Raw genomic sequence first — 13,970 nt, 5'->3', positions numbered from 1 at the left:
ACCCTCCCTATCCCACCTCTCTAAGTCATGGCAAAGCACCAAGCTGATCTCCCTGTGCTATGCTGCTGCTTCCCACTAGCTAACTATTTTACATTTGGTAGTGTATATATGTCGATGCTTCTCTCACTTCGTCCCAGCTTACCCTTGCCCACCATGTTCTCAAGTCCATTCTCTATGTCTACATCTTAATTCCCACCCTGCCACTAGGTTCATCAGTACCACTTTTTTTTTTTTAGATTCCACATATATGTGTTAGCATACAGTATTTGTTTCTCTCTTTCTGACTTACTTCACTCTGTATGACAGACTCCAGGTCCATCCACCTCACTACAAATAACTCAATTTTGTTTCTTTTTATGGCTGAGTAATATTCCATTGTATATATGGCGCTAAGTATTTAAATTTGTAAAATATCCAAAGATTTTGTTTCATTCTTAAAAGTTAAGCATATTTGAAAACTAATCAAACTTCACATAATGATCACCTTTTAAAGGACCTTTGGAACTAAAACAATTTTTCTCTAGTTTATTAAGCAAATTATTATAATCTAAGGTTTTTGAAAACTATATCCAAATTCTTTAAGTAAATATTTGATTAATGAAAATACACCAATTCCTCACCTAAGAAACTTTTAATTTTTAGTATATCATATATGATAATACATTGAGGAAAAAAGTTTCCTTTAAAAAGGCATAATACTCCAGATATTAATAATGAAGTACTTTTCCAAAAGATTTCCATATTTTCCAATTGTTACATCATATTAAGACAAGTTATATTACATAAGGTATAACAATATAACATAATTTATACATAAACATACCGTGTCTTGCTTTGGAATTTGGACTAAAACAGAAAGAAGCTGCTCTGTATCAAGAAATCTTGCTATAACTGAAACAAACAAACAGAAACTATGAGCAGTTAAACTTTATGTTACAGTTTTAAAATAGACACTATGTAAAATATTATCCTCAAGTAATAAAACAGAAGTTTTACCTGCAAATATTACTTGTTTGAATTATCTTCATCTATCTTACATTTACCAGGAGTAAAATAATAAATTCTAGTGGTCTTTTCCTAATTTTGATTACTCAGAACTTGTCTTCAAATTTTGCTACTGTTGATCACCCCTTCCTTCTTGAAACTCTACTTCTCTGACTTTTATATGTTGCTTATCATAATTTTCTTCCAACCTTTTTGACTTCTAAATTTTCTACATGATACTTAAAAGATCAGAGAAGATTAGTTTGAAAGCATAGTTCAACCACTAACCATATAACCTTTCAAAAGTTACATAACTTCTCTGAACTTTAGTTGTTCTCATATTTTAAATGTGGATAATAACATCTTCCTCCTAAGGTTGTAGTGAGGATTAAGTGCAATAATATGTGTAAAGTACCTTGCACATACCAGAGCTCAAAACTGTTATTTTATTCTTCTCAACTCATTTTCCAGCTTCAAGTACACTATAAAAGTATATGTATAGATAATTGGAATCTATCCCTTTTAAATGTCCCCAGGTGTTTTTTTCTTTACCTTAAACTATCGTAACTATTTCTTAATGACTCATGGTTATTATCATCATTGTTATGTGTGATCTCAAAAGTTTTTGTGTAAACTTATTGATACTTTCATGAAGTGGCCCCAAACTGTTATCCTTTAAAAAAAAAAGAACTAAGGGCTTCCCTGGTGGCGCAGTGGTTGAGAATCTGCCTGCTAATGCAGGGGACACGGGTTCTAGCCCTGGTCTGGGAAGATCCCACATGCCACGGAGCAGCTGGGCCCGTGAGCCACAACTACTGAGCCTGCGCGTCTGGAGCCTGTGCCCCGCAACGGGAGGGGCCGCGATAGTGAGAGGCCCGCGCACCGCGATGAAGAGCGGTCCCTGCACCGCGATGAAGAGTGGCCCCCACTTGCCGTAACTAGAGAAAGCCCTCGCAGGAACCGAAGACCCAACACAGCCAAAAATAAAGAAATAAAGTAGCTATAAAAAAAAAAAAAAAAAAAAAAAAAAAAAGAACTGCGTCTTTAAAAAAAAAAAAAAAGAACTAAATACAAAAATTTTATGTCACTTCTTTCTTGTTCAAACTTTTGATGTTCTTCAGTTTGCCTACCTCTAGAGCTGTGCCCCTTTCTAAATTACCACTTCTATGGTAATTATGTTAAAACTGTGGTTACAAAATTAGAGTAAATAGGCTGAGTATACTATTATACTGTTATACTATTATATTATACTACCGTGACATTTTACATGTGAGTCCACTAGTCAGACTCTCTTAAGCCCTCACATAGATGGGCCTTTCTCTTTTTCAGTCTCTTCTTTCTTCCTCTCCCCAAATCTACTGTAACAAACAAACAATGTTTCTAAAATAAGGATTTGACCATATATATTACTCTCTTGGTTTAGAATCATCACCACCCTATTGATTTCAGGATAAAATCCAAATTTCTTAGCATTATATAAAGGCTCTTCATAAACCAGCCCCAATTCTCATTTCCTGCCATTCCCCAAGGCTTCAAGTCATAAATAACTACTGGCCATGCCTTAAATACAGCAAGTTCTTTTATAACAATGTAAGTATAACTGCAGAAGCTTATGTTAACTCTACCTTCCTCAACTTCCCAGAAAAACAAGTGTACCCTAGAAAGTAATGACTGCTCAAGATCACAGTCAGCAGCACCCATACCAGATCTTTATCCCAGCCACTGCATCCAAAAAACATTTTTGTTTACCGCTATGCACATCAACATACCTTGCCCAGGCATGTTCCCTTTGTCTCGAGTATCATTTCTAGAATTCTCCTGTTGTCAAAATCCTACTCATTCCCTTAAGACAGAGCTAAAATATTATCTCTGTGAATCCTGGATTCTATATTTATCCCAGCTCCCTCTTCTATGTTTCCACAAAATATTAAATTATTATTGTGTTTTTCACACTGTATCATATTTTTTTATTTAGAGTTCTGTGTCTCTAACATGAATGTAAGATCCCTGAGGACAAAAACTTATAACTTAATCTTCATGTTTTCATCCCTATTGTAGAATGCCTACAAGAAAGTACGTACTGCACTTTTTATGAGGTTCACATTCTCATATTTTAATAAACTATAAAAATTACCCTTGTTCTGTATTCCTGCTCCCCTACTTTATTACATGTTAAGATAAATTATAAACTGTCAAGATAAAGAAAACATAGAAATATTTAACATTTGTAGATGCCAATTTAAAACTTTCCGTAAAGTTTCAAATAAAATCCAAGTTTTTCATTAAAATCTCATCATATAGAACATTATAATCTTTGGAACAACAGAATACAATTTTCAACATGTTCAATAATAAATCAATAGCTTAACAAATATGAATACCCATTATGTCCTAGACTCATATGGGAATCATCCAACAAAACATTCACTTACAATACAGTAAGATAAGTGCCATAACAAGATACTATAGACAACATATAGAAAAGATACCTAATATAGACTTGGGGAGTCAGAGAGGCTTCTAGAAGAAGTGACATCTAAACTAGGATGGTAAATTATGAACTGAAGTTGGCTAAAGAGTAGTTTGGGAGAAGAGGTTGCAGAGAAGAAAGAGAAAAGATTCTAGACAAATATTACAGAGTGCAAAAGCCAGAACACGATATGCACAAAAACAGACACACAGATCAATGGAACAGAAATAAACCCATGCACATATGATCAATTAATCTATGACAAAGGAGGCAAGAACACACAATGGGGATAAGACAGTCTCTTCAATAAATGGTGCTGGGAAAACTGGACAGCTACATGCAAAAGAATGAAATTAGAATATTTTCTCATACCATATACAAAAATAAACGCAAAATAGATTAAACACCTAAATGTAAGACCTGACACCATAGAACTCCTAGAATATAACACAGACAGAACACTCTTTGACATGAATGGTCAATATTTTTTTGGATCTGTTTCCTAAGGCAAAGGAAATAAAAACAAAAATAAACAAATAAGACCTAATGAAACTTAAAAGCTTTTGCACAGCAAAGGAAACCACTGACAAAATGAAAAGACAGTCTACTGAATGGGAGAAAATATTTGCAAATGATATACCCGATAAGGGGTTAATATCCAAAATATATAAACAGCTCAAATAACTCAATATCAAAAAAACAAATAATCCAATTAAAAAATCGGCAGAAGACCTGAATAGACATTTTTCCAAAGAAGACATACAGGTGGCCAACAGGCACACGAAAAGATGCTCAACACTGCTAATCATCAGAGAAACGCAAATCAAAACCATAATGAGATATCACATGACACCTGTCAGAATGGCTGTCATCCAAAAGACCACAAATAACAAATGTTGACAAGGTTGTCAAGAAGAGGGAACCTTCATACACTGATGGTGGGAATGTAAACTGGTGCAGTCACTGTGGAAAACAATATGGAGGTTTCTCAAAAAACTAAAAATAGAACTACCATATGACCCAGCAATTCTACTCCTTGGTATATATCTGAAAAAAACAAAAACACTAATTCGAAAAGATACATGCACCCCAATGTTCACAGCAGCATTACTGACAATTGCCAAGATATGGAAGCAACTTAAGTGTCCATCAACAGATGAGTGAATAAAGAAGATATGGTATATGTGTGTGTACATATATATGGAATACTACTCAGCCATAAAAAAGGATGAATTTTTGCCATTTGCGAAAACATGGACGGGTCTTGGAGGGTGAAATAAGTCAGGCAGAGAAAGACAAACACTTATACATGGAATCTAAAAAATAAAACAAACGAAAGTATAGCAAAACAGAAACAGACTCACAGATACAGAGAACCAACTAGTGGTTAACAATGGGGAGAGGGTAGGGAGGAGGGGCAAGAGAGGGGTAGGGGATTAAGCGGTACAAATTACTATGTATAAAATAAGTAAGCTACAAGGATATATTATACAGCATAAGGAATATAGTCATTATTTTGTAATAACTTTAAATGGAGTATAATCTATACAAATTTTGAATCATTGTGTTGTACAACTGACACTAATATTGTAAATCAACTATACACCAATGGAAATAAATTAAATTAAAAAAAATTTTAAAGCCAGAACATGAGACAGGATATGTTCAAGTAACTAAAAGAAGTTCAATTATACTAGAAGGCAGAATGAAAAGTGACGAGTAACAAGAGATGCTGTGGGAGTTGATAAAGAAATAGCCATCCAGAAGAGTTCGGATTTTATCCTAAAAGTAATGAGAAGAGAATGAAGGATTTTATGCAAGTGGATATGTGGTAGCCCCACAGAGATGTCCACATCTTAATCCCTGGAACCTTTGCACATATTATCTGGTAAATGGGACTTTGAAGATGGGTTTAAGTTAAGCATCCTGAAATGGAGAGATTATTCTGGATTATTTGTTAGTCCCAAAGTAATCACAAGGGTCCTTATAAGAGGGAGGCAGGGGAATTCCCTGGCGGTCCAGTGGTTAGGGCTCTGTGCTCTCACAGTCTGGGGCCCAGGTTCTATCCCTGGTCAGGGAACTAAGATCCCACAAGCCGCGTGGCCAAAAAAGAAAAAAAAAAAAAAAAAAGAGGGAGGTAGGAGGATCAGTCAAAGAGAGAAGATATAAGGACAAAAGCAGAGGTCAGAAAGTAGAGAAGAAACTATTCTGCTGGCTTTGAAGATGGAGGAAGGGCCATGAGCCAAGGAATGTAGATCGCCTCTAGAAACTGAAAAGGGCAAGGAAACAGTTTTGCCCCTAGAGCCTCCAGAAGAAACGGTGGACCTGCTAACACATTGATTTTAGCCCAGCAAAACTGATTTCTGACTTCCAGAACTGTAAGATAATAAATTCATGTTGGTTTAAGCCACTAAATTTGTGGTACTTTATTACATCAACAACAAGAAACTAATGAAGAGTAATATGCTCAGATTTATATTTTCAGAAGATCTCTCTGGCTCTCATATAGAGAAGAGACTGTAAAGAACAAGACTGGAGGAGGAAGCCAAACAGAAGGCTGCTGCAATAAATCAGATTATAGATAAATGGTACCCCAGGCTGGAGCGGCAGCATTGGGAATAGAAGCTAAACATGCAAGAGATATACAGAAAAGAGACTTTGCAGAATTTGATGATTAATCTCAAGGAAGGGAAGTGTCAAGAATGACTTCCAGGTATCTGGTTTGGTAAACAGCTTGGATGTAGAGCTATTCTCTGAAATCAGAAGGGATTGATTTAGAAGGGAAGATGGCACAGTTTGGACGCATTAAATGTGAGGTGATTAAGGAACATCTAATAAGTGCTCAGTAGGCAATAAGATATATGGGGCTGAAGGTCTATAGAGATATCTGGGCATGAGATGTAAATTTGGAAGTTATGAATACGTGAATGATAATTATAAGACCAAGAAGGTGGGTAAATCATATAATAAGAATATACAGGGTAAAAAGACAACCTAGGACATACCTTTGAAGAGCCATAGCATTTAGGGAACGAGCAAAGGAAAACAAGCCTAAAAAGAAGACTTAGAAGTCATTCTCACTTCCATTTGAAAGAAAGGACGCTGGGGTTTTTACTCTGTTACCTGATCAATGACAGAGCTTTCTGAAGACATTCCAAGACAGTATACAGTCCTGTAGTCTATTTGGAAATAGTAAAGATAACAGTACAAGGGAGATACCACATTGGTTTTGACTGGATAGTCATAAACTCGTTAAAGAAATGAGTGACAGAGCTTAAAAAACAGGAAACTCCAAAGAAATAGGAAGGAAACTAGGAAACTGTACAATCACAGAAGCAAAGAAAGGCAGTAATTCAATAAGGAGAGATTTTTGGCAGCACCAAAGAAGTTGGATTTCAAATAGGAGAACTAGTATGTGCCCATTAAATTTAAAAACAATGAGACTATGGGTGAATGTTTTAGGCTGGGTGCTCCAGAAGCAGACGCTGAGATGAGGATTCATGTGCAAGTAATGTATTAAGAATTTGGCTCCACGAGAAACCAATAAAGAAGACAAGAGGACAGGAAAGAGAAAAAAAGCCAAGCAAAAGTATAATTTCAGGCAAAGTCCTATGGAAGGTAACTTCAACCAATCCTGTAGAAGGCTTGTGGACTTTAAGTTACATTCATGGTTTTTGCCAAAACAGTGTGAGACAGCTGGGCTTTCATACTCCCACAACATTCAGTCATTTAAGGTCCGCAAGGCAGTTTTGGCACTCCGTGCCTGAGAGCAAAGCCCTCTAATAGCCTGAGGGCAGGCCTCTAAAGAGAGTCCAGGTACAGGCCATTAGAAGCAAAAGCACACATAGCAGGGAAAAGGGGCACACAGAAAGGTAAAAGAGACCCAAGAAGATCTGCACAGAGAACCAACAATATCTGCTATAGTGACCTTGACAAGAGCAGTCTCAGTGCAGGAGTGGGCACAGAAACAAGACTGACTGATTAAGACGTAGTGATGAAGAGAAGACAGTGTGTGCAGAAAATTTGTTTTTCAACAAGATGTTTAATGGAAGAAGAGAGATAAGGTGTTGCTGTGAACAAGGCTGACCAGTTAAAAAGTGGCCTTTTTGTACCTTTCCCAAAGCCTCACAAAATACACAAGAATATATAGAAAAAAATGAATATACAAAACAACATTGGAAATGCAGAGTCACAGTCAGTATAATGTCAGAATTTTGAAGAAATTATACTAATTAAAAGGTATTTAGAATTGGACTTAGGAAAACCTAAAGGCTGTAAATGCCTTCTAGATTTTCAGGTACCACTTCCGTTTAGACCTCCAGAGCAACAGGAGGGGAGGTTGGGGAAGTGAGCTTATGGAAGACAGATCAAGTTGCTAGAAACCAGGAATTGGACTCGGATCAGTGCATATAAACTGCCCCTCCACCTACAGATTTAAGAAGAAAATTGCACTGCCATGCTAGTGAACAGATGCCAAGGGCAATTCTCTTACCTCATGTTATGAGTTGGATTGTATCCCCCAAAAAGAAACCTTGAAATCCTAAACCCCAGTATCTGAATGTGATATTACTTGGAAATTGGATCTTTGCTGATGTCATCAAGTTAAGATAAGGTCATTAGGATGAGTCTTAATCCAACAGGACTGGTATTTTTTTAAGAAGACAATGTATTTTGTTAAAAAATTTGTATTTGTAAAAGTAGATGATATTCATTTACCTGACTGAAGTCCAAAAAAGAGCTCCTCATCTTGAAGCAGTTCTTGAACACAATCTAACCTCATGTTAATGGTTTCAACATCAATTAGAGGTTCTAATATATTAGAACGAAGTCTTCTACTTCCTCCAGGAGTCTTAGTGTAATTTAGAACACCAAAGAGTGTGTGATTGTTCCTTTAAAAACACAAGTTAGGAAAATTTCATTAAGTATACAAAGGAAAATCCAATAAAACTATAATTTAACTTTTAAAATAATCCTATAATCTACGGTAGTGATTCTCAAACTTTAATATGCATACAAATCACATGAGGATTCTGATTCAGTAGGTCTGGGATGATGCTTGAGAATCTACGTTTCGAATACACTCTCAGGTATGCTGTCAGTCAGTGAAGCACGCTTTGATTAACAAGGATCGACAGAATCTTCTTGCATTTAGTTAATGGCTTTTTTCATAGATCAGTTACAATACTCAGACTAATATAAAATATTCTAGTCCATGGCATTCCATCAATAATAGCAAGATATCAACAACACATCCTTAAGGGGAGAGAGAACTTTTACACAGATAAAATGAGTATTTAATATAAGCACTCTGTTCTAACTTAAGAAGTTAGAGAATTATAAGTAGAAGAGAAAGAAAGAAAATAATAGCAGGTACAGAAACTGTTAAAAACAAACAAACGAACAAACAGGACTGTACAGAGAATGACCAGGAGGGTTGATTTAGTTAGGTTGGTTGAGAAAGACCTGTATGTATATTCGGCAGTTGAGTTAAGAAGGCATCCATGCCAAGATGATGATGAGATGGGAATAATGATGACAATTGATGGTGAGTATAGCTAACATATACTGAACACAAAGTATGTGCCAGGCCTTATTCTAAGCTCTTTACATGTATTAACTTATTTAATTCTAACAACCATGGTATGAGATAGATGCTATTATTAACATTTTATAAGGGAAGAAACTGAAACACAAAGAAATTAAGTAACTTGCCCAAGGTTTCCAAATAAGTGAACAAGAAAAGAGTTACCGTTTAAAAGGGCAAAACAGAACAGCAATTTAAGCCGAGGTAGTCTTTCTGGCTCCAGAAGCAGAAAGAAGACCAAAGTTGGTGGACCACTGCAAGTGAGGGAGATGAATGAAGAAGCTGAAAGAGACGAGAACACAGAAGTCCTTGTAGGCCACGGTAAAGAGTCTGAATTATATTCTAAATATAATAGGAGCTCTGGAAGATTTTAAGCAGGAAAGTTCCAAGATCTAATTTCTGGTTTAAAAGGATCACACTCTGGCCATTAGGTTGAGAATAGACTAATTGTAGGAGGGGAAGAAAGCAGACAGACAAGTTAGGGGCTATTACACTATACAGTAGTCCAGGCTAAAATGATGGAGGTATGGGTTAGGGTTGTAGCACCGGAAATGCTAAGAAGTGATCCAGAATATGTATGTACTCTAAAGGTTGAGTCAGGAGGATTTACTGACATATTGAATCTGGGTTAAGAGAGGAAAGGAAATAAAAATGACTCAAGTCATCAGACTGCCAAATTTTTGGTATATCAATTTAAACAAATTTTTAGGGAACTATAAATCAAGTCCTGGCTGGGAGTGGGGGTCATCATAGGTAAGTCACAGGCACAATTCTGAGAACTTGTCTTCTGCAGGAACAAAGAAGTGGGGAGCACACCTAAATCTGCCATTTGCTATAGAAATCAATGAGTGAAACAGTATGCTGAATAAGTAACAAATCCATAGAAGCATTAGAGTTATTCAGACAGTTCAGTAGATAGCATGCCCATCTTTTAACCTAATATTCTTTGGTTCAAGTCTGTGAAAAGACCTCAATTTCTCCTTTCAACTGTAATATGAACTCTTGGAGGTCAAATATCCTATCATTTAATATATAGCAGGAACTCAAGCAATGTTTGACAATGATAATGGTAAACAATGATTAACTATGAAATGTGACAAAGTAAAACTGAGTACGAAACCCTCTGTAATAATTACCAGCCTTGGTTATTGACTGTCTATGTTACCCCATGTTATTTTAATTTAGAAAGTCAATGACAGAGTACTTTATCCAGATATTATTTTATCCCTTTTTTCCTAGCAATAGAAAAAATATTATTTATTCACTAAGCTGAAAAGGAATAATTACAATTAATTATAAACTCCTTTAAAACGTTATAATTTTAGACCATCATTATTCAGTGGAACTACAAAGCTGTTGAGGTCACTACACTGACGATGACAAATAGTATACACAGTACTATTCTTACCTTTACTAAAAGTAGAACCAACAATACCTAGATAGATCTAAACTGTTCTTGATGATTAAAGTAAATAATAAACAAGATTAGATATTATAGGTTTCTAAGTTTGTAACTGTAAATAATGTCTGGAGATTTCACATAATTAAAAGTGAAGCCAAGATAAGAGCACACAAAGTGACAGAAATACTTAAACATTATGGCTCTGAAATTGGCACTGAGCACCTTAAGGTTTCAATTGTATAAAGTACTCTTTATTCTATTCAGTACTCTTAATACTAAAATTTATGATTATTTTAAGTTTATCCCTTTCATTGATATCTGAAGTTACATTTAAGTACTGAAAGCTGAGATTTTACTCCAAGCTTACTTACTCCCAACTTGTACTTTACCAAAGTAAATAGCTTATGGTTTCTTTGCACATACCATATTGCTATATTGAAAATCATGCTTTCAAGACTTAGTTATTCACTGTCTTACTACCTTTTCTACTTCTTAATCTGGATAACTTCTTTTTAAAAAATTATTTATTTATTTATTTATTTATTTTTGGCTGCATTGGGTCTTCGTTGCTGCGCGTGGGCTTTTCTCTAGTTGCGGCGAGCGGGGGCTACTCTTCGTTGTGGTGCACGGGCTTCTCGTTGCAGTGGCTTCTCTTGTTGTGGAGCATGGGTTCTAGGAGCGTGGGCTTCAGTAGTTGTGGCTCATGGGCTCTAGAGCGCAGGCTCAGTAGTTGTGGCGCACGGGCTTAGCTGCTCTGCGGCATGTGGGATCATCCCGGGCCAGCGCTCAAACCTGTGTCCCCTGCATTGGCAGGCAGATTCTTAACCACTGCGCCACCAGGGAAGCCCATGGATAATTTCTATTTATACTTCAAAATTCATATCAGGAAAAAAAAAAAAACCCTCATGTCAGGTATTATCTTCTCTAGAAAGCCTTTTCTAATTACTCCCCTTTTACTCCTTAACTAAGCCCAGTTAACTTTCTTTCTCTGCTATGATCCCATCATTTTTTTATGCAAACTTTCATATCACTATACAGTCGTCCCTCAGTACCTGTAGGGGATTGATTCTAAGACCTCTAGCGGATACCAAAATCTGAGGATGCTTAAGTCCCTTATATAAAGTGGCCTACTACAGTGGGCCCTCCATATCCACAGGTTCCATATCTGTGGATTCAACCAACTGTGGGTCCCTCGGCTACGGAGGGCCTGATGTACTTAGTACATGTTAATGATACTATGATATTATGCATCTCCTCCTTTAGACTGTAATTCCTCAAGGAGAAAAACCATTACTCACTAATTCTTTGTACCAAATTGAACCTATATTAAACTATATAGGTTTATGCCTACTATAAGCACCACCACAGGTTGATTACATTATCTTCTAATAACATTTTGATTCTAGTTTAGGTATCCCAACCACTATGAAATCTTATAAACACTGTGTGTTTGTGTGTGTGTGTGCACACACATGGGCAATCTCCCATTCTTGCTCTTATTCATGCTTACCATCAATATTCCTCTAACTAAAGCTAACAATAAACCAATAAAACCAGCAATCTAGTCATACACAAAGACCAAGTTGATTCAACTATTTTCACCTTCTCAAATGATTATGCAGCCCCTTGAATTTCCTGTATTTAATGCTTTTAAAACTTGTTATTTTAACTTTGTAGTATTCTGCACACAACTTTTTTTATTATGGTAAAACACAAAACACAAATTTTAGCATTTTAACCATATTAAGCACACAAGTCAATGTCATTAGGTACACTTGCAATATTGTGCAACCATTACCATCATTCATTTCTCATCATCCCAAACAGAAACTCTGAATCCGTTAAACAATAACTCTCCCATTCCCCACTTCCCCCAGCCCCTGGTAACCTGTCTACTTTCTGTCTCTATAAATTTGCCTATTCTAGGTACTTCATATAAATGTAACCATAAAATATTCTTCCTTTTGTGTCTGGCGTATTTCACTTAACATAATGTTTTCAAGGTTCATACAACTCGTGGCATGTATCAGAATTTCATTCCTTTTTAAGGCCGAATGATATTCCATTGTATGTATACACCTTATCTGTATACATCTTATTTTATCAGTCACTCATTGATGGACATCTGGTTTGTTTCCACATTTTGGCTACTGTGAATAATGCTGCTATGAATATTTGTGTGCAAGTATCTGTTTGAGTCCCCATTCTCAATTCTTTTAGGTATATACCAAGAAGTAGAATGTCTGGATCATATGGTAATGCTATGTTTAACTTTCTGAGGAACCACCATGTGGTTTTCCAAAGTGACTGCACCATTGTACATTCCCACCATAAATGGATTAGGATTCTAATTTCTCCATATCCTCACCAACAATTATTTTCCATTTACTTAATAACAACCATCCTAATGGGTGTGAAGTGGTAATCGTGGTTTTGATTTGCATTTCCCTAATGACTAGTGACGTTGAGCAACTTAAGTGCTTACTGAACCTCTGTATATCTTCTTTGGAGAAATGTCTGTTCAAGTCTTCTACCTAGTTTTGAAATGGGTTGTTACTTTTTTTTTCTTGTTTAGTACAAATATATTTTTAAAACCTGATTTTGGTGAAACATCTGAGCAGTTCACCAACAATGGTATAAGGATTAAAAATATGTTTATTCAATATTTCTCCATCGAACAATTTAAAGAAGTGTAAAGTAACTATTCATAGAAAAATATGACATAATATACTGATTCATTTTCTAAGAAAAAAATGGATGATCTTACCTAGAGTCTTGATTATTAATTAGTAATTCAAGGTTTTGGGTTGATGATGAATCTATCATAGCTGTCTGTTCACTACCCTGGAAACAAATCTTCAGTGATTTTGGTGCGTAAACTGAATTTTGAATAAATTCAACATATTTTAATAACGCTGCAACAGCTGCAAGGCAGTAATACCTGTAAAGTGACCGAAGATACATCACTATAAATCTTTGGAATAAAAAAAGTATTGCTATAAAAGAAAACATTTATCTCACTTTAATATTAGCAAAATTACAAATATTTGCATAGCATTGTTTAAAATCAAAGGGAAAAAGCACACCAAGTGTTCCTGATTTTTGATTACAAGTTAAATTACCTCTAAAACATAAAAGTTGATAAAAAGAGACAATTTTCTAAAGTCTGAGACTTAAGGGATATTAGACTCCCAATAGGTCACATGTTAGAAGTCAACATTCAATGGTAATTTGTGTCAATTTTTGATGTACCATTCTAAGTACACATTCAAATAATGTTGAAAAAGTCTGAGAGTTGTAAAGGTACAGTCTGGAGGTCCCAATGTATAGGAAAGCATGTTTTGATCTCGGTGAGAGTAGTCGTCATGATTAGGTGAACAAGTGGTCCAACCTGGCTCAAAGTAAGTATCTGTTCAGCATGTTATAAGAAATATCCATTCCAAAAATATCATTCCCCATCTCATTCTGAAGGAGTAAAGGTATGAAGTAACAGGAACGCAGCTTTAACTGTGTTTCACTTCTGTACCGTC

General features: G+C 35.8%; 1 protein-coding gene across 1 annotated transcript in view; it reads right to left on the bottom strand.

Annotated features, from left to right (window-relative positions):
* Positions 1 to 13,970, bottom strand: part of MSH4 (mutS homolog 4) — a 99,210-nt gene that overhangs the window by 62,810 nt on the left and 22,430 nt on the right. Inside the window, exons 6-8 of the mRNA XM_007182352.3 lie at positions 13,208 to 13,381; positions 8,171 to 8,343; positions 824 to 891 (exon numbers count right to left, since the gene is read on the bottom strand). Of these exons, the coding sequence (XP_007182414.2) occupies positions 824 to 891; positions 8,171 to 8,343; positions 13,208 to 13,381 (415 nt within the window). The remainder of the gene's footprint in view (positions 1 to 823; positions 892 to 8,170; positions 8,344 to 13,207; positions 13,382 to 13,970) is intronic.

Source organism: Balaenoptera acutorostrata, chromosome 1 (assembly GCF_949987535.1).
Source record: "Balaenoptera acutorostrata chromosome 1, mBalAcu1.1, whole genome shotgun sequence".
Lineage (NCBI taxonomy): Eukaryota > Metazoa > Chordata > Mammalia > Artiodactyla > Balaenopteridae > Balaenoptera > Balaenoptera acutorostrata.
The sequence above is the reverse complement of the archived record's forward strand: the minus strand, read 5'-3'. Positions and strand labels throughout refer to the sequence as shown.